The 26,773-nt window shown below is 53.5% G+C and overlaps 1 protein-coding gene across 7 annotated transcripts in view; it reads right to left on the bottom strand.

Moving 5' to 3' along the window:
• GRB10 (growth factor receptor bound protein 10) overlaps positions 1-26,773 on the bottom strand; it is a 107,720-nt gene that overhangs the window by 55,904 nt on the left and 25,043 nt on the right. For 3 of the 7 annotated variants that reach the window (XM_081147808.1, XM_081147810.1, XM_081147809.1), the window contains exon 2: positions 7,542-7,640. The exons of 3 other annotated variants lie outside the window; for them this stretch is intronic. In XM_081147808.1, the coding sequence (XP_081003934.1) occupies positions 7,542-7,595 (54 nt within the window). In that variant the 5' untranslated portion in view covers positions 7,596-7,640. Of the gene's footprint in view, positions 1-7,541; positions 7,641-26,773 lie in introns of those variants that run through there. One more of the 7 variants, XM_081147813.1, reaches the window with a different exon arrangement.

The following is a 26,773-nucleotide window of genomic DNA, read 5'->3' as shown; positions in this document are numbered from 1 at the left end:
ACCCCCGTGTGCACGTACGCAATAAATGTGGTCATTTTCTCCAGTTACTCTGTCTCGTGTTGATCTGGCGATCAGTCCAGCAGGGTGAACTTAAAAGGGAAGCAGCCCCCAACCTGGTGACAGGGCCTGAGTGCCTGCCTACCTATCAGGGCGGAGTGTGGTCAGCACAGAGCAGTGCCCCCGCCTCACCTATGAGAATGTGTTTGAAATGCAGGCTCCCAGGCCCGTTGCTCCCCTCTGTCCCAACTGCAGGGGAATGGCGGGGTCTGAGACCCTCACCTGAGATCCTCACTCATGCCCAGCATTCCAGGGGCTGCCCTCCGGGCCCAGCTGTCCTCTACTTTGAACTCTCTGCTCACAGACCTTGTGCTTCCATGTCCTGCTCTGCCTGTGGAGTCCTCACTATCAGGAGTGTTCTCTGCCCTGCCCGCCATGCACACCACTGACTCCTCCTCAAGGCCTAGCCCCAAAGCCGCCTCCTCTGGGGCTTTCTCTGACAGCCCAGATGACAACGGGCTCTTCCCCCCCATCCTGCTGCCCTGATTTAACTCCAGGTGGGCACTAAGGAGGGCAAGCTGACCAGTGTGCTCCCCTCCCAAACTGGGGCAGGGACCTCTCAGCTTCTGGGTGAGGCAGTGAGAGGGCGAGGCCCGGGGTGGAAGGAATGCCGCTGAAGGCTGTCACCGGGACACACCCCACCCTGCCAGAGCCCACAGCAGGACAAGAGGCAGCTGTCCCTGCTCGGTCGTCAGCTGGCACCCGTATTTGGTGGCAAGCAGGGCATCTAATAAATCTGCTGACACTGGCTACTGAACCTGCTGGAGACCAGAGAAGGTCCGCTGAGCAGGGTGAGCAGTTTCTTGATCCAAAAAAACAAAGAAATGCAGCCTGAGAGAGTAGCTGGGAATTTGAGGAGACAGGAGTGTAACAGTCACCACAGCACCTGCTGGGTAACAAATGGGAGCGTAGGGCCGAAGGCCAGGCCCTGGGGTCCAACCCCAGTTTCTCACCTGCTGGTGTGTCGTGTGACTTTAGGCAGCTTCGGGCACCTCTGTGTTTCCTTGGGGCAGGACAGTGGCTGTGCAGGTGGGTTTGAGGATTAAATTAATACGATGTCAATGAAGGGCTTGTCTGGTAATGAAAAGTACCAGATGCTCAGCGAAGGGACAGTGCCGACAGTCCTAACTGCAGGGACAGGGCGTCCGTAAGGGAGATCTCTCTTCAGGCCATCTCACAGGCTGTGTCCCCAGTCCTGCCCTGTGCACAATCTTTTTTTGTTTTTGTTGTTATTAATTCTCACCCAGGGGTATTTTTTCCTTTGCTTTTCAGAGAGAGTGGAAGGAGGGGAGAGAGAGAAACATCGACTGGTTGCCTCCTACACGCACCCCGACTGGGGCCAGGTATAAAACCTGCAACCCAGTACATCCCCTTGGTGCGCCAGCCGACACTCTAATCACTGAGCCAAACCGGCCAGGGCAAGAGCTGAAATCTTAATGTGGATAAACTTTAAATACTAAAGGTACATAAAACCGATCAACTACCCACCCACCCACCCAACGAAGAGAATGGTGTGGGGGACATGGGGCCATCCAGGGACCCTCACTTGAGGATGCCGTTTAAACAAAGCTTGAGGGGATCTCCCAACCCCCCCCCCCAACCTCCCCACAGCTGCCCTGGAAAATCCCACTGTAAGGCACACCGAACAAGAACCCCTGGGCCGTGGACTCACTCATTGGGTGTTTATGAAGAAAAGACCAGACCCCGAAAGAGTTCAAGTGCACAAACTCCCCAAATTAAAGCTCTCTTCTCAACACTGCCCACTTATCACCATGGCGGGAACACTGAGCAGATACCTTGTCCCCTCCCAGAGCTGTGGGCACGTTCCCATCGAGCTCCTCAAGTCCCCCTCACAGCAGGCCCAGAAATCAAAATCCACGCCTGCCACACGGGCCACCCTTCAGGGCCCCAGCGACACGCAGGCAGGACACAGAGGTGGCCAGAGAAGCCGGGCTTGCTCTCGCTCTCCAGGCTCGGCTCCACTCCCGCTGGCAGGTGGCCCTGTGTGACTTCAGGCCACCGCGAGGGCCCTGGGGCCGACCCTCCCCCCAGCCCTCTCCCCCGTGGCCCACAGCGCTCAGCTTCCCTACTCCACCCGGATCCGGACCCCGCCGGCTCCTCTCCAGCCCCCGGAGGAAAAGTCGACTGTTCATTATTTAAGGTTTCTAACTATATCCAAGGCTTTGGTATGGACATAACTTACTGGGAGAGGTAACACACCAACTAAATTCAGATCTAGGAATCAATGACTAACAGCGAAGACCAGAGAGGGGGCAGCTGTCACCCGGAGAGGAGGGCCTGGAGGTTAGAGGCAGGAAACACTAACGGTCACACGATTCCCCAATTCCACAACGGGGCTGTGTCTCAGGAACCCCAGGGAGAGGTGGGGAACTCCCGCCAGTGTGGCCACTGTGGCTCAGAACAGGAGCCCACTATTCCACGTTGGTGAGACTCTAACTGAGAGACATGATGTCACAGACACGCCATTCAGTCCAGGACAGCGTCTCCTGGGCTGTTCTCCCTTTCATAGAAGGCTCAAGGTCTTCCAAAGTCACCGGCGTGGACTCTAAGCACAGCCCCAGCTTCCTGTCAACAGCAGGAGCTGTTAGAAACTCTGTAACGGGGCCTTGGTTGTCTTACGGGATCTACCTAAGTCTAGAGGACGGTCAAGGTGCGGAAGGCAGAGGCCGCCTGAGGTTTTCCAGGCTTTCCTGAAGGAGAGGCCCCAGCTGGGGCCCCTGGGTCTCACCAACTGGCAGCCGTGTGCCTAGGTGCCGGGTGTCCCAGGGTCTCCCCTCCCTCAAAGAGTCTAAGTCAGTGAGCGCCACCCAATGACCCGGCCACCCAGCCCTGTGCACCAACTGCCCCGACGTGCACATTTGGCAAAACAGAGGCGCAGATGCAGTTTCGAGGCGTTCGAGGCCGCCCTGTGTACGAGGCATGTCTGCGCCAGGCCCACAACGAGGCCCTTCCCTGTCCTTCACCACTGACCCCCCCCCCCCCGACGGACCAGGCTCAGGGAGCAGGACTAGAGGCAAGGGAGGCCCAGGGGCCCACCATCGGGGACACAGCAGAAGCAGGACAAGCCGGACCCAGCCCTCTGGACTCGAAGTCCACAGTTTCCTCTGCCCACTCTGCCTGCCTGTCCTCCCAGAGCCCGCTCCCTGGGGTTAAAAAAATAAAATAAAATAACTAGAGACTAAACCAGCCACGTGCGTAAATATAATGTCAACTCATTAGCATCGGCAGCCAGTCAGCCCCTCACCAACTTTACAAATCGCCTACTTTATCCTGCAAAATACCCCCATGAAACAGTGGCTGTCGCTCTATTCAGAATGATCATCTCGAATCATTTGTAAAACCGTTTCAGGTAAGCGCCTGGCGAGCTGGAACCGTCTCAGAAAGAAGGGATGTTTCAAAGGGCCCTCACTTTGCACCCTCCCGCCTCCAGGACAAGAACAGTGACGAGTAGGAGCTACTGTCCACCAATTTCTTGAAGAAAATGGGGTCCGGTGAAAATGTCCCTTTGCCAAATGACGGGTGTGTAAGATTAACAAGGAAAGAACTACAGAACCGCTCTCCGAAAAAAAAGAAAGAAAAAACCCCCCAGAAAACAACACACACACACACACACACACACACCCAGCGAGAGGCTCTGGGAATGGTATTCATTTCCACAGGCTGATCCCAAATCGCCTGTAAGGGGATGATGTCACCCCCCAACTACTCAGGACCCTGCCAAAAAGTTGGCGGAATCCAGATGTCGGGGCTCCCAGCACAAAACCCACAGCTGCATGTAATCAGCGAGCAGAGTCTCATCGGAGGGCTGTGGGTCTCGTCCCCTCCTCCGAGGAGGAGAAGAGCTGATACAGGGAGGCCACGTTGGCCCCTGTCCACCCAGGAGACGCCTTCGAGCAATTGGTGCTCTGAAAACAGCAGTTGGAAAACTTCTTCTGAGTAAAAAAAAAAAAAAGGGGGGGGTTTAGACAGCACTGAACTGTGCTGACGTGGCCACGGAGCAGCCACGGGCGTCAAGGAATGAGCATGGCTGTGTTCCAATAAAACTTTATTTACAAAAGCAGGGGGGGGCGGGGGGCCGGCTTTGGCACACAGGCAGTATTCTGCCAGCTCCTGCACTAGAAGGGCCTGAAGGCCCAGGGATACGAACCTGACACGGAGCCAACAGAAACAACTTGCGGAACCCTGGGGCGGGGACAGAGTTTATGAAACGGCTCCGCACAGGGACGGGGGAGATAAGGCTCCATTCTGCAGGAATGCTGTGTCCCCCCCAGGTCCCCACCTGGAATCGGGGCCTCCGCGGGGCAGAACCGCAAGGACCGTTGCTACGTTCTGCTTCTAAAAGGAGTGTACACGTTTGCAGTTCAGAAATCAGGGGGGGGAAAAAATTATAAAAGTAAAAGTAAATATTTGAAAGGACTGTTTGGAAATCCGACAGCCCTGGTAACCTATATGAAATGCACACGTACTCGAGTTTCATTTCCAAAGCACAGTTCGACATTTTGTTCAGGCCGTTTGGACCTGAGCTCATTTTATTTTCCAGTTTTTGCATTTTTCTGAGGGATAATGAATGTGGCTTTTCTTTACCGCAGCTCTCAAATAGGCACGCCTAATCCCTTCTTCTAGACCCCGGAGGCTCCCTGTGGTTGGGAATTAGGAACGTCTCGGGCTGCAGGAAGATAGCAGGGTCCCGGGCGGCACAGTCCCACAGCCCAGCCGGGCCAGTTCTGGGCAGTCGATTTGGACCGTGCCCTGACATGAGCAATGGAAAAAACCGCTCAGCTCTGAGCCCTTCGGATTTTAAAATTGCAGACAAGGGCTGTAGGCCTCTATTTATAACTCCCCTCCCCCACAACGATCTCTCATTTCTAGTTGACTAAAACCCAAACTCCTCCCCGGCTGGGCAGGCCGGGCCTCTCCGCCCCGGGCCCCTGCACGGAGCCCTGCCCGGTCCTGCCTGGGCGCCACCCCGGCTCGGGGCACTCCCCCGGGGAGGCCTCCCTGACCTCCTGGCCCGACTCGGCTGCTCTCTCCCGCTGTCCTGTTTTATCTGCTTCAGAATTAGTACCCTTATTCCCAGCGATCTTATTTGCCAGTTGTCCCGTCGGCCTCCCTCGCTGGGACACATGAGCCCCAGGAATTTGTCTGCTTCGCAAAGCTGCCTCCCGGCACCAAAGCCACGTCTGGCACCTGGTGGTGCTCACTCAATATCCCAGGAATGAGGGGCAGCGAGCGACGACCCGCCTGGGCGGCTGCAGGGTGGCCGGCCCCGGGCTGGGGTGCTGGGCACGTCCCCCGGTCCCCCCACGGCCCCCGGCACGGCCCCCGCACCCTCGGCCCCCCTGCGCCAGCGGGGAAACTGAGGGCCGGGGCCAGGCTCTCCCCCGGACCACAGAACAAAGGAACGTCCCGAGGCTCGCAGGCGAAGTGGCCGGCCCCTCCTCCCGCCGGCCCCTCCCCCACGCCAGCCGCGGCCCTGTCTCCAAAGCAGAAAACAGGCTAATTTCATGCACGCACCAATTTTGGTGCTTCTGGGCCCATGAAAAACTGCACATATCAGTGACTCACTGGCTGAGCCCCGTGTCTAATCCAAGCCACAGCTATTAGGGAACAGCGAGGCTCAGAAAACCACTTGTGGGGGGCGGGGGGCCTGAAGGAGAAACTCTGCTCTGTGGAAAAACTTGGAGATAAATCTAACTGCTCCCCATGCGCAGAGCTGGAGACTGGGCCCCACAGTAAATCATCCCATCTTCTGAGAAACCCTGGAACCCTTGTCTAATTTTCCAGGAACGGGGGGTGTGCGCTGCCAAGCCCGCTGCGGGGTTTGAACAAGACCGAGACGGGGCCTCCAGGAGCCACTGACCGGCGTGACCGAGCATGTCCTCCGTGACACAGTATCCCTGGGAATGGCCACCATGTGTCCGCGGCTGGCAGGCTCCCCAACAGCCGCCCCGAGCAACTGGGGCGGCCGTGGCAGCTGACACGTCCATCAAGCGGGCGGCTGGCATGAGCGGCGTTCCTGCCATCCCTGTGCGGACCGGCAGGAAATCAAGACGCCGGTGGGGGTGGGAGGAGGGGACGGGGACAGAGACGGCCTCTGTCGTCAGCCTGCCCCGAAGGTCTGCTCGGTGGCAGCCGGGGGGGACACTAAGGACTTTCGGAGGGACTCCCCTGGGGAAGGTGCTCCCGGAGGTGCCAAGCGCAAGGCAGCGGGCCGGGGGAGGGCGCCCGCGGGGCCCACACGACTGGTCTAAGCTAAGCGGCCCCACGCAAGCCGGACCCACGGCCCACGGGTGCGGCACGGGGCCGAAATCAGTCCACGGGGCGAGGCACACGGCCTCTTTAAGAACGAGGGACGGATCACCCGGGAGGCAGAGGGCCGAGCCCGGGGCAGGGCTCACCCACTACACAGGCCCGTGAGTCACCAACACACGTCACGGGTCTGCTAAGGTTTTCGCCCTCTTTTCTGGCTTGAGACTCAGTTTGGCTTTGTCTCAAGTTCAGTGATTACAATGAACAGTATCCTAATCTTCAGCCTTTCTTCGAAGGTTTGTTTCACTTTGATACCAAATAAATTACAAAGAGACGTCCGCCTGCAGCGGCCACGCTACAGGGAACTCTCGTCACCCCGGCTGAAGACGACTCACGGGTCAGGGCAGGGAGAGGCAGGTTCCGAGGGGTGTGGAAACGGGTCCAGGGCAGAGCCTGGGGGGGGGGGGGGCTGCACGTGGGGCTCCCGCTGGACAGTGGTGGCCCGGGCGAGGCAGGCGCGGCCTCCCAGTGGGGCAGGGCGGAGAGGCCAAACTGAAACCAGGACTCACGTGTCAAACCCAAAGCACCGGGGCACCATCTCCTGCCACGAAGCCCGCTGAGCCGCATGGCAAAGCTCACACTCCACCTGCTCCCGGGGGGAAGGAAACTGCAGACCAAACCTATCCAGCGGGTGAAAACTCGAGGCACAGAGATCACCTCGGTCCCCACAAAGCCCACCCTGATGCTCTCAGGCTGGGGAAAGGAGCCCACCTGGAAGGACCCCCACCTACACCGGCCAGGTGACAGCGAGGCCATGAGCCACCCACTAAGACGCCCTCCTCTTGGCCACGCCCTTGCCCTGTGTAAGCTCTCGTGTCTCCTTAAGCATCCCAGTTATCTGCCACCAGTCCAACCAGTCCCTGGCAGGTGACCACACTGCGCCTGCTTCACTGCAGGGGACTTTGTACCACCGTGAACATATCTTAGGAATGGGCATCATGGTCTAGGCTAAGGGGACAAGGGGACGAAGTGTTTCTAGGCAAAGCAAGGACCCTGCGGAACGTGCCTGGTCCCCCAAACCATAGGACGTGACAGCGGCCGTGGCTGAGCACACGGTGACCTGCTAGCTGATGAATGGGTCAAGGTTATGAACTCCCTGTGCCGTGGCCCTCGACCAACCTCGGCCAGGTTCCGACATCCATGTCCACCCATACCTGGTAGTTCGGATGGTGCAAAAAAGAGGAATCTGGGCAGCCAGCTAAAGCCATGGGTCCTCCTTGCCTTCTTCAATTACATCTACCGCACTGTCGCACCTGGGAACAAAGACAGACAGTGAGAAGCCACGCTCGACAAGCCACGCCCAACTCAGGACTGTCAGGGGCCACACGTCCACCGGGCAGCCCTGGGACATCACTCCTAGGTGGGTGAGTACATCGGCTCCAGGGGTATCGGCTTTTCTCCTAACCAACCACAGAACCTCGAGATGGCCGGTGTGGTCCCGGCCGCTGGACTCTTTGTCTCATCACTTTTATTAACACCTCAAGACTTTATCACACTTTGGGGGAAAACGGACTTAGTTTAATTCCAAAGAGCGGTGAGCATTGTGGTCTCACGTTGGGGGGGGGACGGACGCGTGTGTTGTTGGGGTCCTCCAAGTACGTTCACATAAAAGCTGGCTGCACTGGCCACAGCCCGGGACAAAGCACTGTTCTCAGTGGGCACCAAACCGCGGCGTGGACTCCACGCTCTCCCTGCAGGCCCCGTTTCCCAGCGCAGTGTTATTCACAATGTGCACACCCAGCTCCCACAGTGAGCTCCTGAGAAGCAGGAAACAGAGATCCTGTCTTTTTTTTATTTTTTAATCTACTGTGGCACCAACCACATGCCTGAGGCCGACAAATGGTCCATGAACGTTCCAAACGGGACTCGGGCCAGGCCCCGCCAGCACGGGAGGGGGGGTGTCAGCATCTCGGCCTGGACTGGGACTGACCACGTTTTGCCTCTGAACACAAGAAAATGCCAGGCCCCACTACTAATATACAGAGATGACCTCCGAAGTGAACTTTCTCCCTAAGACACTTCTTTCCTTCTCCGTCTGAGCAGAAATTAGCATTTCCTCCCACGAAGGCAGAAGACGCCATTCCAGGCCGCACTGTGGAACGCAGTCGGTGGATCCAGGGAGAGGGAGGAACCGGCGGTGACCACCCTCTCTCCCCCTCAATACTGTTCTTCTCCATCAGAAGTCTTCAGAGATGGAAAACACTTCCAGAGACAGCAGCGACTCCGACTACCTCTCTCTGTCATGATCAGCTACAGAGGCAGGGCCGTGGGCCCTGGCGGGAGGCCTTCTCGGGCCTCAGCACCTGTAGGTGTTATTCCGGTTGTGATACTATCACTTACTACACTTTGGGAGAAAGCTCAGGGATCACCTCCTCCAGGCAGCCCCCAAAGACTGGCCCCCCTCCGATCACCACCACCCCAGGGGGTGCCACACAATGGGCTTCCCTCCGTCCACCACACTGGGTTGTAAAGTCTCCTTCTGGGTCTCACTCCCGCTAAATAAACGGGGTACTCACTGACCGGGGAGTCTGTACCCCAGCCCCAAGCCTGACTCAGTAAGTGCCCAGGAGTAGCCACTGCCTGGCTCAAACGCCCCCGCCTCACTGGGTCCTTGCACCCGGCCCACACGGGGCGGGCTTCATGCAGGGGGTGCTGGTGGTCGCGAGTGCCACCCTGTTAGAGCACGGAGAACACCAAACAGCTCCGACGGGCCACCCAGCAGGTCCGGGGGCGCCTGGGCAGGACCACCTGCCTCCTCTGTGCCGCCCTCAGAGGAGCCCAGGGATGGGCAGGCGTCCAGGTGTGGGGGGCACGGTCACCTCTGCGGCCGCATTTTAGGGGAGCAAGGACAGTGAAGGGTGAGAAGAGCCACCTCGACGAGGGGACAGAAATGCCGCTCAGACACTGCTTCCTGTCTTATACCCTGATGGTGTGGAAGGGTGTATTTCCTGAATCTGTTTTACTATGAAAAAAATAAGAAAAATATAGAAAGTGGGTCATTTCTCTCAATGAAAGAGTCAACCAGGAAAAAAAAAGAGAGACAGAGAGACAAAGAATGCTAGATAGAAAAAATACAGGGAACGGGAGAAAGGGCCCAAGACAAAGTGAACTGTCCGCTGGGGGCCGTCCAGTGAGGATCCGTGCTGCAGAACACTAAATCCAAGGGGGCCACGCTCCAGGGGCACCGAAAATAGCCCCGGAGAGAACGCCCGAGACGCCGTGAGTGGTCACACAAGGTCACTCACGGCTGAGCTCGGGACTCAGAGCAGGGGTCGGCTGCGAAGGGGACCCAGAAACGGTCAGGAACGGGGGCTCCTTGCGTTTCGGACATCGTAGCAAAGTCGAGAGTCTCCATGTAGGTCCCGTCGGATGTGTTCAGAATTCAGGAACTGAAGCCTCCCGGAGGGAAAATGAAAGCCTCACGTAGGGCCTCAAATCAGGGATATGAATTCCACCGACCAAGACAGCGGAAAACGCAAGACAAGACCGGGCCCTGAACCGAACTGCGTGCCCCCCACGAATTCACACGCTGGAGCCGTAACTCCCGGTCCTTGCTTCAGAGTGTGGCTGTATTGGGAGGGAGGCGCTTTGGTTTTTTATTTTGATTTTTTTGAATCCTCACCTGAGGACATGTTTTTCTCACTGACTCTAGAAAGAGAAAGGGAGAGGGGGAGCGGTTGCCTCCCTTACATGCCCTTGACCGGCGATCGAATCGGCGACCTTTCTGGTGTACGGGACGAGGCTCTAACCACTGCGCAACACCGCCCAGGGCTGGAAGTAGAGTCTTTAAAGAGGTGATCTGAATTAAAATGAGGTCACTCGGGTGGGCTCTAATCCGATAGAGGGGATTGGGACACTGAGTCAGAGGGCAGACCCCCGGGTGACACGGGGAGAAGGCGGCCACCTTCACGCCAGGAAGAGAGGCCTCAGGGAAGGCTGCGGGCCCCTCGATCTCGGACCCTGGGCCTCCAGAATTGTGGGGTAATCATGTGTTCAAGCCCCCTGCTCTGCAGGACTATTATGAAAGTCCCAGAAAAAAAACCACACAAACTCAAAATGTGAAAACACTGCTAAACTGTAGGTATAGCTCAAAGGAACAGATGTACTCAAGTTTGTAACGGTCACCACCAGCCAATGACGTCTGTGTCTCTCCGGGGTCCTTTAAATCACCACCATAAACACCAAAGAACGACCCTGAGCAGGGCCCTGGGCTGGGAAAGGCTGGGGAGCAGGGGGGAGGCCACGGAGGGCGGCAGGGCTCCACGCTCTAAGTCGCCCTCCCTCACTCAGGTCACTCTGGCTGGTAACCTGCCTCCAGCCCCCGGCCAGTCCCCAGGCCTTGAAACTTCTCTGGCCTGTGCGTCAACCTTGCCCTGTGACAGTGAGTGTCATGTGTCAACTTGTCCGGGCTCCGGAGCCAGCCTTGTAATCTAACACCGAGCTGGGGGTTGCTGGGAAGGAATTTCGTAGAAGTGGTTAAGATCTGCAATCGCCGACTTGAAGGAGAGGCCTTGCCCCTCGCGGCGGCGCGGTGGGCCTCCTCGAGGCAGGGAAGGGCTGGGGAGCGAGCGCTGAGGTTTCCGGGAAGAGAAGGAATCCGGCCTCAGACTGCAGCAGACTCCCGCCCGCCCGCCTTCCCGGGCTGCTGGCCTGCCCCGCGGATTTCAGACTTGCCAGCCCCCAGTCGCCGGAGCCAATTCCTTACAATAAGTCTCTTTATATAAACACATACAGGTTCTGCTTCACTGAGAGCCCTGACTGATCCACCCAGCAACTGCTGCGAGATTCCAGGGCCACATGGGATGCCTCCCGTGGGCCTCCCACACCCGCAGACTCGGGACATGCGGCCTGATGGCTCTGCACGGGCCCCCGTCCAGCCCCTCCTCCCAACACCCCTTCCACCTTCTACCCTGAACCAGCCTTGCTTTCCTGGGGAGGCTGACTGTCCCCCTCTCCCCACACCCCTGAGGGCCTGGGGGAGGGGTCAGTGTCCTCCTGGCTCCTCTTGACTGCCACAGAGAACAGTTGTTCCTGTCCTTTAAGTGAGACCCTCCCTGGGCCCCCGCCCCGGCCCGCCCCGGGCCTCCCCCTCCTGCCACGTCCCCCTCGCTCCCTGGCTCGCACGTACGGCCTGCCCCCGGGAGCCCTGGATGCCTGCAACATATGGAAGCATACCGTTATGATCCCTTGAAGTTTCACATGCGACGGGCGTTAGGATCACCGAAAATATCATTTAAACACGCCATTTGTTACCAAAATATCACCTTTGAAAGTATTTGCTAAAGGAGATTGGTTCTCCACCAGGAAAACCTACATCTCCTAAGCGCCGCGGAGTAGGTTTCTTCAGAGCAGGTAAACTACGGTTAGAGCAACAGGGCTGGGTGGACTCTGGTCTCGGGGAAAACGTGTCAGACCCACAGCCAGCAGGGAAGCTTCCCCCCAAGATCAGGAACCGGGCAGGGGTGCTCGCTTCTGCCACGTCTGCGCAACATAGGATTGAATGTTCTAGCCAGAGGGTCCGGCCAGAAAAACGAATGAAACGGACAAAGACCTAGAAGTGTCTCTGTTCACAGACGGCATTGTCTTATCTGTAGAAAGCTCTAAAAATGACAAACCCACACGCAATTAGAGCGAATAAGTAAATTTGGCAAAGTGATTTTTTTTTGTTAAAAAAAATCAACAGGCAAAAATCAGTTGTGTTTCTATACAGTAACGAAAAATCTGAAAAGGGATTTAAAAAGAAACTCCAAGAAAAAAAAAAAAGAGAGAGAGAGAACCCCTGGACATGGGCTATGGTGTGGTGACTGAGAGCGAAAGGCGGGTGAGCGGAGGTGGGACAGGGCATAGAAGGGACACATGGTGATGGGAAAAATAGATAAAAGTAAAATAAATTTAAAAATTAAAATTAAAAGACAGCGTCAAGAATAATAAAATAATTAGAGAAAATTAACCAAGGAGACGGAAGATGTGTGCACAGAAAACTACGAAACACTAAGTAGGGAAAACACCGTTGGTTAGAATCCTCAACATTGTTATGATGATACTACTGCCCAAAGCGACCTACAGATCCAGTGTGATCTCTATCAAAACCCCACCGGTATGTGGTGCAGAAATAGACGAAACCTTTATAAAACTCGTATGGATTCTCGTGGGGCCCCGAATGGCCAAAAAGGATCTTGGGAAAGGAGAAACAAGCTGAAGGATTCACACTCTCTGATTTCAAACCGTACTTACTCCAAAGCTACAGTAATAGAGGCAGACATATAGACCAGAATAGAACAGAGCGCCCAGAAATAAACCCTCGCCCGTATTGATTTTCAACAAGGGTGCCAAGGCCATTCAGTGGAAAAAGGACAGTCTTTCAACACGTGGTTCTGGGAGAACTGGATATCCACATGCGGAACAATGAAGGCGGACTCTTACCTTATGCTATAAACAAAAATCTGCCAGGGGCCCCGGAGAGGCCATATGAATTTTAGACAGGCTTTATCTATTTCTGCACCACACACCGGCGGGATTTTGATAGGCGTTACACGGAGTCTGTATATACTTGATTCTACAAAACCCTTGGAAGAAAAAATTAGAGAAAAAATTTCATGACACTGGTTATTACAGCGATTCCATGATATTACAGAAAGGGAACAGGCAACGAGAGAGAGTAAAAACAAAAAAACAAACCCCGAGAAACTGAAATTCATCAAAATTAAAGTCTCGTGGGCATCGGCGGACACGATCGCGAGTGTAAGATGCTAACCCACAGAAAGGGGTAGAAGAGTGGCAAATCTAATTAAGGGATTAATATCCAGAATACATAAAGAACTACAACTCAACAACCAAAAAAAAAATCAAAAACGGGGCAAAGAACTCGACCAGACATTTCTCCAAAGACAATGAGCCCACGAAAGGGTGCCCAGCCCCGCCGGTCATTAGGGAAACGCCAGCCAAGCCGCGAGAAGAGCGCGCAGAGCAAGCGCAGGGGGCGTGCGGAGCGGCGGGGACCGCGGGCGCTGCGGTGGGGAGGGAGGATGGGTGGCGCGGCCGCTGTGGGACACGGCGCGTCGATACCGCAAAACCGCAACGCAGACCGAACGCTAGCTCCAGCGACTCCGCTTCCAGGTGACACCCGAAGGCACGAGAGCAGGGACGCGGGACTCGTGTTTGCACACCCGTGTTCATCCCAGCCGAGAGGTGGACACAGCCCGAGAGTCCACCGAGTGGCGAACGGAGAAGCAAAACGTGGTCTGGACAGACAATGGGATGTTACTAAACTTGCCAACGACGAAATTCTGACACGTGCCCAACACGGATGAACCTTAAGGACTCTGCTGAGTAAGCCGATCACTACAGGGTGACTATGCTCTCACTCGTCTGAGGTCCCCAGTACAGGGAAAGTCATAGAGACAAAAAGTAGACCTGCAGTTCCCAGGGGCTGGGGGGGGGGGGGGTTAATGTGTAGAAAATGTCTCTCAGGGGTGATGAAAAAACTCCCGAAATGACAGCGGTGATGGTCACACAACGCTGTGCACGTACAGACGGTTAAAATTTGAGAACGGTACATTTTATTAAATTTTGTAGATTTTAACCTAATAAAAAATTATCAAAAAGTTGGCTATTCGGTGGGCTTCCTTTAATAAAATCGGCAACTTGCGCTATTTTTTTTTTTTTTTGTTAAATCCAACCGTGAGGCTCCGCAGAATTTCCTGGGGTGCTAACACTTGGAGGTGGATACAGCAGTCATTCCAAATGCCGCGTGTGCACAGTCAAACCTTTTTAAAAACAGCGCCATCCTGTTCTCTGGTGGTACTTGCCCCGTCACGGGGAACACGTTCGCAGCTTTTCCATTTTTAAGTATCTGGACCGGCCAGGCCCTGTCGCGGTCTGTGACTCTACGGCACCCGGCTGTCTCTATGGAGGTGACACGGGAGCCCGCGCGGCGAGCCCTCCGTACGCGGCCCGGACACCCAAACCCGACGACAGTAAAAGCCCTGTCATCATGGGGGCCCTGAAAAACCCACACCAACCCGGACAGCAAACCTCGCCTCCGAGGCCCTACACAACAGCACTGATTTACTGAACGCCTGAAGAAAAAAAAAAGTTTCGTTTTAAAACCACCAGCTGATTTATCCAAAAGTGACGCGTGGGGTACAGACACGGAGGAGCTGCTTCCCCGGCAGGGACATCCTCTGAAGCTTCCTATCTATCCCGACGGGAGACGCTGCCGCGAACAGTTGTAGGACGACCGTGAAACCGTGTCAGCGATGGTTGTCTCCTTCCTTCCTTCCACGGACAGGGCCCCCTGCCAAGCTCCGCGGCCGCTGGCTCCCCGGGCGCCTGGGACTGCGAGCGGCGGGGCCGCCTTCGCGAGACGCCGTTTGTAAATAGCGCACCGGAGCCTGTGCGTTTTAATTGAGTTTTGAACGCAGGAGAAACATTTTTAATAGTGTTCATCATCGCTGGCACCTCTTTCCCAGTTAGGGCAGAGCGCAGAAAATTAGCTCAAGCGAAGTCAAAAGTTTGCCGATTCTAGAGTCAACATCTTTCTCAACAATGTCAATATTTACACTTCTGGATCCAGCGGCTGAACTTGAACGTGCCTTTGTTCTTTTCATTTCGTGTTTATTGATTTGTTTCCAATTTAAGGGCAATTTGTACTAGTGGAGCTAAAATGATACAGTTGTGAACCGGGAAAATGGTGCACCCGGTGAGCTTTTTCTGAAAAGCACGTGTGGGTGGGGGGAGTGCTCCTCACCGCGATTCTGGTGACCTGGGGAGACGGCAGGTGACACTCCTATGCCTGTCACATCATAACAACTCGAGTTACGTTTACGGTGGATGTAAGCCGTCCCTGGTCCCCTCTCCCGTCAGGATGACTGGATCTCAGGAACGTGCACTGTGACGCCGGCCAGCGCACCTATGGGTCCCTGTGTCCCTCTCATGATTCTCCGGCTCCTGACCCTGGAGAGGGCTCGGCGTGTGCCGGGGACCCTGCCATCGGCTCTGAGGGCTCCCCTCCTGTCCCGGCTCCTTACCAAAACACGCTTTCGTGACCTACTAACTTGATTTCATGGGATGAAGATGGGTTGCAACCCACATTTGGAAATCAGGTCAGGTGTGGGTTTGTGGTTGGCGCCCAGTCTCCCAGCTCCCCGGCTGTCCCCTGCACACCCGCACATGGGCCAGGGCAGGGAGGCCGCTGCCACCCGGCCACTCCTGCCTCTGCTCGCCCCACCGCACTCTCCTCCTGGGCTGAGGGTCCGAGTCCGCTCCAGACCGGACATACCTGAGCATTCGCCCGCCTCCTCCACGGGCCCTAGAAGAGCACCACGGATCTGCTGAAGGCCACTCGCAGGACCCCACTCTCGCCAACGGTGCTAAACGGACCCTTTCTAGTTTTTCAACCACACATCCAAAATGGGCATTTAATACCTGACGGGAAACGCAAGGTCATTTCCTTAGGAGATTCGCTTCGCACTCGCCAGAGTGTCCGTGTCACACCTTCTCCTCTCTCCCTCAAACACTGACCGTCCCCGTACGCGCCGGCAGGCAGGTGGCGGCCGGTGCGCCTGCTGTCCGGGCGCCCACAGCACACGCAGCGCCACGGCCAGTCCCTGACGCCTCTCTGACCTCACTTGCTGGGCAGTGACCACCTCTGCTTGTCCAAGAACTCGCCTGGCTCCCTGCCACAGCCAGAACTGCACACAGTAGGGGCTCCAGCGGGACTGGCGAACTAATAAGACCGACCAGTCTAATTGCTGGTGAAGGTTAAATAACAAATTCAGCTTAAAAGTTAAATATTTCATACTCGTTTCATAATCTGTTTAAGTCGTTAGGCTATTCACCTTAACACAGTGCAGTGCGTCCATTACAGGGCAGGAAAGGGGGCTGACAGTTGTGAGTGACATTCTCTTGAGTCAATAAAGCGGCCTGGCCAGTGTGGCTCAGCGGTTGAGCATCGACCTAGGACCCAGGAGATCGCGGTTCGATTCCCGGTCAGGGCACAGGCCCGGGTTGTGGGCTCGATCCCCAGTCGGGGGCGCGCAGGAGGCAGCCGATCAATGACTCTCATCACTGAGGTTTCTCTCTCTCTCTCCCTTCCTCTCTCGGAAATCAATAAAGACATATTTTTTAAAAATAAAAATAAATAAAAAAATAAAGCTACTGTCATAATCGTCACCTGCATGCCTTTTTCCACTCGGACAACTTTTGCCCCACGCTGTCTATTTCAATGTCGCTGAAGAAATACTATTTTAAAAAGAAGAAAACATCAAAAAAAATTAAAATAAAAAAAGGGAGAAACTTCAAGTCTTAAAATAAATCACTGAAGGGTTGTTTTTGTTTTTTTTTTTTCAAAAAAAGAAGCTATCTTTATTGATTTCAGAGAGAAGAAGGGAGAGGGAGAGAGAGAGAAACATCAATGATGAGAGTCACTGATCGGCTGCCTCCTGCTCGCCCCTGACTGGGGATCGAGCCCCCAACCCGGGCACGTGCCCTGATCAGGAATCGAACCGCGATCTCCTGGATCAGAGGTTGATGCTCAACAGCTGGGACACACCCGGCTGGGCACTGAAGGGTTTTTAAATAAAGAAAGTGGTACCTTCCCTAGAAGACAGGAGATCCTGGTCTTTATTAGGAAATGCACAGTGGAGTAAATTTCATGATATATTAGCACGACCACTTGTAGAACTGGAAACAGAGTATTTGCGTTCTAAATCATAATAAAGGGATAAAAGGAAATTAGTACTTTCAACATCAGAAGGAAATGGAAACCAGACAGATGAGGGGCTGTCCCCGCAGGAACAATGGACTCCGAGGTTGATGACATGTGGCAATAAATGTCAACTGTCCGGTTCCCTTCTTTTCAAAATGATACTGAAAAATATTCCAATAAAAAAACAAAACAAAAAAAACACCCAAGGCAAACTGAAATAGAAGAGCTTTAAAAAGACGCGAGAAATGGGAGCGAAGGAGACAGAATGGGCGAAGCCTCAGAACAAAGCCCAGACTCAAACACAATGACCCCGGGGATGGTGGCCATGGCCAACTGTCCTCTAGAGCAAAGAAACACAAATCCATATTTTTAAAAGCATCATCCATTGATAAAAATGTAATTAACGGGGAACAAAAATAGTACCAGCTCTTCTTCGTCCCCCAAATAACAAAGCAACAATATGCACGAGTCTTAAATTTTAAGAGCGGACCTCAGGCTTCAAAATAAGACCTTTACGCTAAAGAAAGCGGACAAGCAGAAACGCAAAGCCCTCCGAGGAGACACCGAGACGCGCTGTTTGCGGTCGGAGACTCCAGCTTATCATTTAGGGCGAAGGAAGGGATCAAGCTGAGATAACAAAGAAGGCGTAAGGCTACGGACAGGATGAGATAGCATTTGCCAATATTGACAAACACCTTTGAAATGATTGTTTTAAAAAAGTGCTGAGCCACAAAGAATGTCGGTGCATGTGACTAACACACGAAGCTCTCTGGAGCTAAAGGAACACCTGGGCCCAGCCTCTCGGCCGGGACGGTCACTACTGTGCCAACAGGGCCCGTGCTGGAGCCAAACACGGCGCAACCAGAAATTGGGAACGTATGTGTAAGAAACAATAACGGCTCGGCCACTTGAAAATTAAAAACAAGCTCCGGCCCGGAGAACTGGCCCAAGGAGGAAATTAGTACAAGAATAGTCTCGGGACAGTGGGGACAATGAACAGCATCCCGTGTGGAGACAGACAATAGGAGGCGAGGGAAGCGGCAGAAGGAAAATTAGTGCCGTGACCTTTGCACCGTCTGCAGGAGAAAAAAGAAATTAAACGAACAAGGCGAATCCATCCCCAGCCCCAGAAGGAAGGAAGGAAATCCGGTCACAAACAGACCAGAAAGCAAAGCATGACAAAATGTAAGGAAATCCAAGAAAGATAAAAAAAGACAAATCTTTGACAAATATAACCCAAAACCCCCACCACCGATATGTAAAATTTTAACCAAAGAAAAGGAACAGAGTAAAAGGACTTATGTAAATCATGTAGTCATTGGACAGATATTAGTAAAGAAATCAATGTGGGCAAGTTCCATAAAATTGTAGCTTTTGTTTAAAAAGTAGGTTATAAAATCAGAACATACAAACAAGAAAAAACCCTTAAGACAGGAAACCTTGGAGATGAAATGGAGTAAAACCCACCCTCCTTCTTTCATCAATAGAAGGGAAGCCACGGACTCAGATGTTCTCGCTATCAATTATTTTGAGAAAAAGGAAATGGTTTCCAAATCCCTGCTCAGCCCAGACGTGGCTCGCGCTGGCGTGTGCGTGTGTGCGCGGAAACGCGCACACACACACACAGTGCTCGCTGTGTCGTTCCTGTTGTTGACAGCGGGAAAATGAAGTGTGGCGGTCAAGGTCCCGGGGCCGGGGCCGGGAAGGCCTGGGACGTGACCGAGCCTGTCCAGGAGTCCACGTTCTCACAGAGACCTGCAGTCCCTGCGTTTCACAGGCTGGTCCCTGGACAGGCCACATGGTCAGCGCCTGGAAACGGCTGCAAGGCCACCTCTGCCGCCCAGGCCTGGCCTTCTGGATCCAAAGTCCGGGTGGCGGCCTGCACGCAGCGGGTGTCGCGGGAGCCCTCGGGCAGCCCTGTTGCACGCTGACCCTCAGCCCCCTCAGCCCCACCACCAGCCGCACATCTAGCTGGGGGGGCGGGGGGGCAGTTCATACAAATCCAGGTGCCTGATTTGCACCCCAGAGCAGAGAAAATAAAACCTCAAGGTGAGGGGGGGCCGTATTTTAGGCTCCTCAACTCCTCAGGAGTTTCCCAAGCTGAGAATCTCTTTTCTTTACAATTATCCCCCTTTTATGTATAAAAAAGCGGGAGAAAATGACAATAAAGTTTTGAAGAATCATGCCGTTCTGTTTGGAGCGTAAAATACAATCAGTGACTCGAGATGCCGCCAGTGAACTCCCAACTGGGGGCTGCACCTGGTGTGTTCTCTGCCTTTTAAAAATCTATTATTTTTTCCTATGCAAACATAAAGAATCCCTCTCAGAAAAGCAACTTGACCCTTTCTGCACAAGGCACGGGCTAAACCCCCATCGTCTCAATTACCTGCAGCGAGGAATGACCCCGTCATGTGAAACCACACGCTCGCAGGTCCCAGGGTCTGCACTTGACCACATGCGTGACAATAACCTTGACTTGACATTCCCGGTAACAGACCTGTCTGCATATTCTGTTCAAGTATCAACAGCGAACCGCTGCAACCCAAGGAGGCCACACTTCTTGTTATTCTGTTTATGTATTTGGTGAAGCATCGGATCCTCTCAACAATGACCTGTGGGGACACGGTCATTGTCCCACTCCACAGGCCAGGAGACTGAGAGTGGAGGGGCCTTGCCTGTGGTCACCCAGGCTGGCAGAGGGTGCGGTCAGTCCTGAGCTCTTTGCTGCCCGCTCCAGAGCCCAGGCCCTGAGCGACGGGGCGGCTCCCAGAAACGGGGTGCGGACCATGCGCCCCGGAGAGGCCAATGGCAGACATTCAGCTTTGAGACCCTGTTCCCCGCCCCACGCGGGCTCTGGGTCTGAGAGCTGGCGTCCACTTCTGCGGGGCCAGCACACGGACATGGAGGGTGTGCATTTGGGGGGGGAGGGACTGCTAATCCAATTCCTGAAGGCTCCTGGAAGGAGTGACCCAGCTCGCCAGAGGCGAGTGTCACCGGGTGAAGTCGTAAACACCTGAGCGAGGGTGACCACAGAAAATGGCCAGGGCTCCCAGACAGCGGCCTCGCGCCCCCATCACAAACGCATCACCCGGGGTAGAAGGAAAACCCATTATAACAGTAAATTTAACATGGGGGATCACTTACACACAGATCTAAAATTCCAGCCCTTTGAAAAGAACTTATTTTCCATGATATACATTTTTTTCAGTCACTACAGTTTTGTTTTTTGCTATTGGTATCATGATTTAGGATAATCCTTGATTCTCGAGTTTTATGAATAATTACAAATGGCTGGATGCCTCTGGGTGCCTTCCAAGGGACAGAGCTTTGTACATCCGAACTATAAAAAGAGAAATAAAAATTAAGAGACTAAGTCAATTAAGCCAAAAAGGGAAAAAATTACCAGAATGCCACCCACATTGCCAAATGCCCCCACCCCCACCCCCCACTGCCCAGAAGCCCTGACTTCCTGTGGGATCAGTGAAGTTGCCCCAACGCAAAGACAGAGCGGTCAGATTTGTCTGTGCGGCCCTCGAACCGGACCTGAAATCGTTTGGGAAATGGTTCCAATGTGATCAGTAAAATGAAGGACATCTTGTCAAACAGGGTCCTTGGATTTAGATACCTGATAAGACAGACACGCTCCGGAGTCCTTCCAATCACACCTAAAAGTTCAGGGCCCATCCCTGTAAGAAAACCCAGCTCACTGATGGGCAGCTTTAACCACTGTCACCCCGACAAGTTTAATTAAAAAAATAAAAATAAAAATATATATACATATAAAAAAAAAAAAAAAACTGGGGAAAATGCCCCAACAAGTTATATCTAAATTACACGCCCAGAATCAGGACTGAGGTCTCTGGTTAAATGATAAAATAATGGAGGCAGTGCCATTATTCTCATTCCTTGAACAAATCTCAAAACACGTGCGGCTCCCTCCCTCCCCAATCAGCCACACGTCCAGGGCGGGAGCTGCCGGACCCTCGGGTCTTTGGTGCTTCTGAGAAGGGGACACGGGTGCCCGAAGCCACACTCGCCCCACGGCAGCGACACGGGGGAGTGACTCGGCTGACCCGCACAGGGGTGATGATAATAACAACAAAAAACCCTCCGCTTTCTCACTTAAAATAAGTTGAATAAGTTTACACTCAGCTAGACAGATGATGCTAAAAATTCTTCCAACTCCCAAGTTCTAGGTGTTTGGAAACATTTTGCATAAAACTTGAATTTTTTAATACAATATTTTAATTGTATAATAATTTAATGAAATTTTATTTTACATTGTTTGGCTCCCCGAAAAACTAGATCTGTGTCTACTCAGCCCACACCGGCCCTCCATTATCAGACCCGCTATAAATAATCACCAGGAGTTGTGTGTTTTTTGTGTGTTTTTCCCCTAAGTTCGCATAATTTGCAGGACCTGCCATTTTCAAAGCAGTCCTTCTCCCCCATTGGCTCTGAGAACTGCAGTAACGAAGACAGCAATCATCTCCCGATGAAGTCATCGCGTCCATCAGCACCCTCTGGACCCCCGGACACCCACCCGTCTATCGGTGACGCGATTGGTCAGAATAACCCGGGGCGGGCGGCACAAAGGAAGGAGCGGCCCCGCGGCCCCTCTTCCCTCCCCCGCCCGTCTGCAGGCTCAGCTGTTAGTTCTGCTCGGAGCTTGTCCTTCTTATCATAAATCTCACCGCTTGTCATTACATTCCTCCATCTCCCCTAATTGCGACTGTCGCTAAAAAAAAGTCCTCCTGCTTTCAACGTGGCGTGAACTGTAACCGCCTGGTGATCCTGCCCCTCCTCAGTAACGCTGTCGCCAGGCTGCCCCACTCCCAGAGAGAAAAAAGGGAAATCTGCTTCTTGACGACAGTTGGAATGTCTGGCCTACGGGTCACATGGAGACACAGGCGCCGTATGGAGCTCTCCACGGGGAAGCTCCCTCGGCTCCCTCGGGGGCCCTCGGGGATGGGGAGGTGCCGGGGCCGAAAGTCCTTTGCTACCACTTCAAGGATGGCCCTAAGGAACATCTTGGTGGCTGCTGCTCTTACCATTCACACACGAAACTTATCTGAGAAGTTGAGTGAGCTATGACATTGGATTAAGAACCAAAGGCACAAAAAAAAAAAAAAAAAAAAAATGTAACAAAGACAAAGTGAGGGGTTTCCTCCCTGCGTCTCCCCTTGTCTCTCCCTAAGCAGGCTTCCACTGTCACCTACCTCACGCCTTCCATTTCAGGGCCGTCCTTGCAGCAGACGCATCCACGGTGACAAACGTCATTGATCCGGGCAAGGATCCCTCTTGGGGTGAGACACCTAGAAGTGCTAGAGTAGCTACCCATAGTCCTAAAGGACCGACGGCAGCCAGAAGTATCTAGACAATCATGCTTGAGTTTCCCACCCCTACTCCCCACCATCTGGGAGGCCAGCAACACCTTAGACTAGCGAATGTCAGCCGTGTTCATCTCACGGCACACATAAACTAATTACTAAAATCCTACGGCACACCAAAAAATTTTGGGGGGCTGATCTGACCAAAAAAATAGGTATACTTTTGATTTGTCCACACTGGATGGCTATTGTTGGGTTGGCCATTATTTTTTAATTTTTCAATCTAAGGGAAAAGAGGTCAGCGCCCCTGACTAGATAGTCACGTAGTGCATGTTTAAAAATTCTTGTGCACACCAGCTGGACATCGCTGCCTTAGTGAATCAACCCAGGCCCCAGATTTAGCAGGCACCGATCGCCAAGGTCCCAAGATAACTCGCTACTGACTAGGAAGATGGGCCCTCCCACACCCGGTCTGGGCTAAATGAGGAGAAAGGTAAGTCCGCTGTGCGCCAAGCCATCATCTTTAACCGTTTAAAGCACAAGTAAAATTAATAGAGGGAGGGGAGACTCAGAGGATCCACATGGTATGATCCCCAACGTTCAGATCAGACTCGGTGAGAATTCACGAGGCTTGGATTCCCACCCAGCTAGAGCTCTGACCTGTAGGACAGAGACGTCTATGTCCCGAGGCCTCACTTGCCTTGGGCATTGCCTTCCCTTCCCAACCAGTCCTGCCCCTACTCCCACCCACACCAGGATGCGGACAACTGGTAGACCCACCACCATGCCCCGGGTCCGACAACCAGGACCTCCACCGGAGCAGGAGCATCCAGGAAGGAGGGTAGGAGGCAGGACGCCGCACTCCTGCAATCTGGAGAGATGCAGTGAAGAGTGCAATCGATAGCACATGTATTGAAACAGCAAAAACCTGGAAACCACTCAAATATCCATCAACAGGGGGACCGACGGTGATGGGTCCATTCACAGGAATGACTTAGTGATATCAAGGAACAAGCTATTGATACACGTTTCGACACAGATTCACGTAGGAATAATTACGCTGAGTGAAAGAGGCCGGACAAAATGCATTCTTCACTGGACGTGACTCCAGCAAACGCAAACAAATCCATCCGAGGGAAACAAACCAGCGGAAGGCTGGGAGAGAAGGCCTGAGGGAGCCCAGGACAAAGCTTTTGGGGGTGATGGGTGCATCTTCACGACTTTGTGGGGATGGTTTCATGGGAATAAATGTATATTAAAACTCATCAAACTGTCCATGTTGAATATGTACACTTTATTAGCAGTGGTAGCTGTGTCCTAGCAAGTCACCTCAAACAGTGACTTGGTGACCACTGAACTACTGGCCCTAGGAGGATACATGGTGAGGGCTCTAGGAGCCTCTGCTCACAGCGTGCTCTTCAATTGATCAATATTTCATGTGCTTCTGTCTGATGAAGATGACCTAACATACATGGTCAACTCATGAGCCCTGTAGCCCTCCCCAGCGAGGCTCGGCAGACACACGGATTTCCTCTCCAAGGCACAGCCTCATGCAGTGAGGGACACCGGCACTGTGCTTGGGGGCCATTTCAACAGCAAAATCACCAACAAACACACAAGTGTGAAAAGCATAGAGCCAAAAAGACGGAAAAAAGGACACTTGTTTATAGCTGAGATCTTGAGAAGGAGAAACACTGATAGGTCTGTAGTTTAAAAAAAAAAAAAGGAATCAAAAAGAAATTAAATTTCTATGCATCGGCAATAAACTTAGAAAACAGCATGTAAAAATACATTGCCTAGAATATCAGCAAAACCATAAAATACGTAGAAATAAACCTCACCAAAAAAATGTAGGGAAAAAAATTTTTTAAAAGAAAAAAAAAAAAAGGCAGAGCGTGGTCCTGCCGCTGACATGCCTTATGGCCGCCCATAAATCCTGGCCAGGACACTGCAGGAATCTCCAGTAGGAACCACCGGCAGGCTCAGACAAGAAAAGCTTCAAGAAAGTCTGCCCCCTCCTCCCTTCCTCCCCTCCCCCAACAATAAAGGGGGGTAAAGGGTGGTCTAACTGAACCAAAAACCTCCTCCACAATGCCCTCCTCTATTCCAGCCAAACGCCATCGGAAAACCGCCCCCGCCCACTCTGGTTTCAGCAGGGCTGGTGGCAGCTAATTTTCCACCCTCCTCCCAGCCCCTGACTGGCAGAAGCAGGTGACCACACTCAGATCCCCTGGGGTGGTGTTTGCTGACCAAGCAGGAGCTGATTTTCTGTCTCCCACCTGGTGGAAGCAGACACCCGATCCCCCGGCAGGGGGAAGGCCAGTGGGGTCCAGTGGGGAGCTTGGCCTCCACCCCCCCAGCACCATGAAGGTGAGAAGCAGGGTTAGTTGGTATTTCTCCCCCCCACCCCCCACCTTCCATGCCAGCAGGGTCCAGCGGGAGCCGAGTCCCCTGACAAGTGACGAGGCTGTGCATATGGGCCCTTTACCCACACCCCACCCTGCTCTCGGGGCCCAGAGGGAAAAAGAGTTTCCCCCAACTTGGCCACAAGAAAATGGAGCCCTGGGAAGGTATGAGTGGGGCCAGGGAGAAGCTGAGCATTCACCCAAATGGACTGTGACAAAGTGCTCTGCATCAGCCCCCACCTTTTCCCATGTGGTGTTTGCGGGGCCCAGTAGGCAGGCAGGGGACCCCCACCCCCACACAGACCAGTGGCTGCACCTCAACAGGGAAAGTGTTGCTAAGATTAAACAAAATCTCACCACATAAACCCAAGATGTCCAGCATACAACTGAAAATCACCTGTTACACCAAGAACCAGGCCAACTGCAGCATGAATGAGAAAAGACAGTCCACAGATGCCAGCCCTGAGATGACCTGGGGTGGCACTACCTTGGCAGGGAGTTCAGGGCAGCCATCCTACCCAATGCTTCCACCAGAATGGCAAACCCTCTTGAAACAAATGAGAGATAAAGAGCTACATCTCCAAGTGACTTGTGAGCAGGGAGATCATGGGTTCTTTTACTTCTTAGATCAGTGACTTTTAGATTCTTTCAATGAGGGGACAAGGGGCTGAGGCCCCAGTGTTTCTGACCCCAGCAGAGCAAACAACTCGATCGAATGCTTATTGCAATCCTACCATGGGCGCGTTTCGCGAGGGCTGATCATGGATGCGTTCGCTATGAACACAGCTAAGGGGGGGATGAGCGAGGGGAGGCAGAGGAGCAGAAACAGAATAAACAGGGAAGCTGTTGTCACAGAGACCCACAGACCAGAGGATGCCCAGAGGGGAAGACGCAACACCAATGTGTAGGAGTCTCTCGAGATATCCTATGTGTGGCTGCGTGGCTCAGTGGCGACGCTCTGCCCTGGGAGAGACGAAGGCAAGCACCGTCCCATTTGTAGTTAGACTCTGAGGGTGCTTGGTCTAAATGGCACTGAAAGTGGGAAATGAGCGAAGACAGGGAGGGAGAGGGTGCAGGGAACAGGTGGGGAGACCCCGCAGAAACGGTGAAATAAAGGGCCTATTGTTACGCCCTGCCTGCAGCCACATGCATTTATCGATCTCAGCCTGATCAATGTTTAACAGAAGATTCTCCCGCAGAGAGAGGTGCTTCCTACAGGTGAAGACCAAACAGACCTGACATGGAAGAACCTAGAAAACCCCTGCAGAGGGCCCACAGGGTGCCCTGGCGGAGACTTGGGCATGGGAGCCAGGGGGCCTGAGCTATCTCCTGCCACCACCCCATGTTAACAGGCGACGTCTGGGCGGGTCACAGAACTCACTGAGCCTTGGCGTCCCCAGCCCCCAAGTCAACCTGAAAGTATGTCCCTCCAGGGCTTCTACGAGGATAAAGTGAGCTAAAAAGCAACTAAAGACTCAGGTCTGACTCGGGGTAAATGTTCAACGAATACTAGTTACCATTAACTGGGACCCGTCCGCCAGCTCTCCCACGCTCAGGTGCTAAATACATCCACCTGCAAGCTATAAAGGCTCTGATGTTTAGAGGACGTGCAGGTCTTTAGGGTGAAAGGAGCTCACATGGTGCGTGACGGTGGGACCGCTCACACCTGAAACCACATGCACGGCCAATGGCATCTCATTAAAGCGCCTGCTTTCACCCTCGCAAGGAATTTAGGTCTGAAAAGCCCCACAGTGATGATGTGGAGTGGAATAGCTCTAAGTCCTAGGAGCTAAATTGACCAACGTTTAAAAAAACGGGGGGTGGCGAATGGTCACACAAGCCTGAGAGTCTTTGAAATGACGATGGGCTGGATGTTGGAGAGGGAGCCCAGGGTCGCCAGGTCAGTGTATACCTGTGACTGCCTCCGATCCGCGGAGCCTGAG

This window comes from Miniopterus schreibersii (genome assembly GCF_964146895.1).
Source record: "Miniopterus schreibersii genome assembly, chromosome: 9".
Classification (NCBI taxonomy): Eukaryota; Metazoa; Chordata; class Mammalia; order Chiroptera; family Miniopteridae; genus Miniopterus; species Miniopterus schreibersii.
Note: the sequence above shows the minus strand (reverse complement) of the source record. Positions and strands in the feature narration are given on the sequence as shown.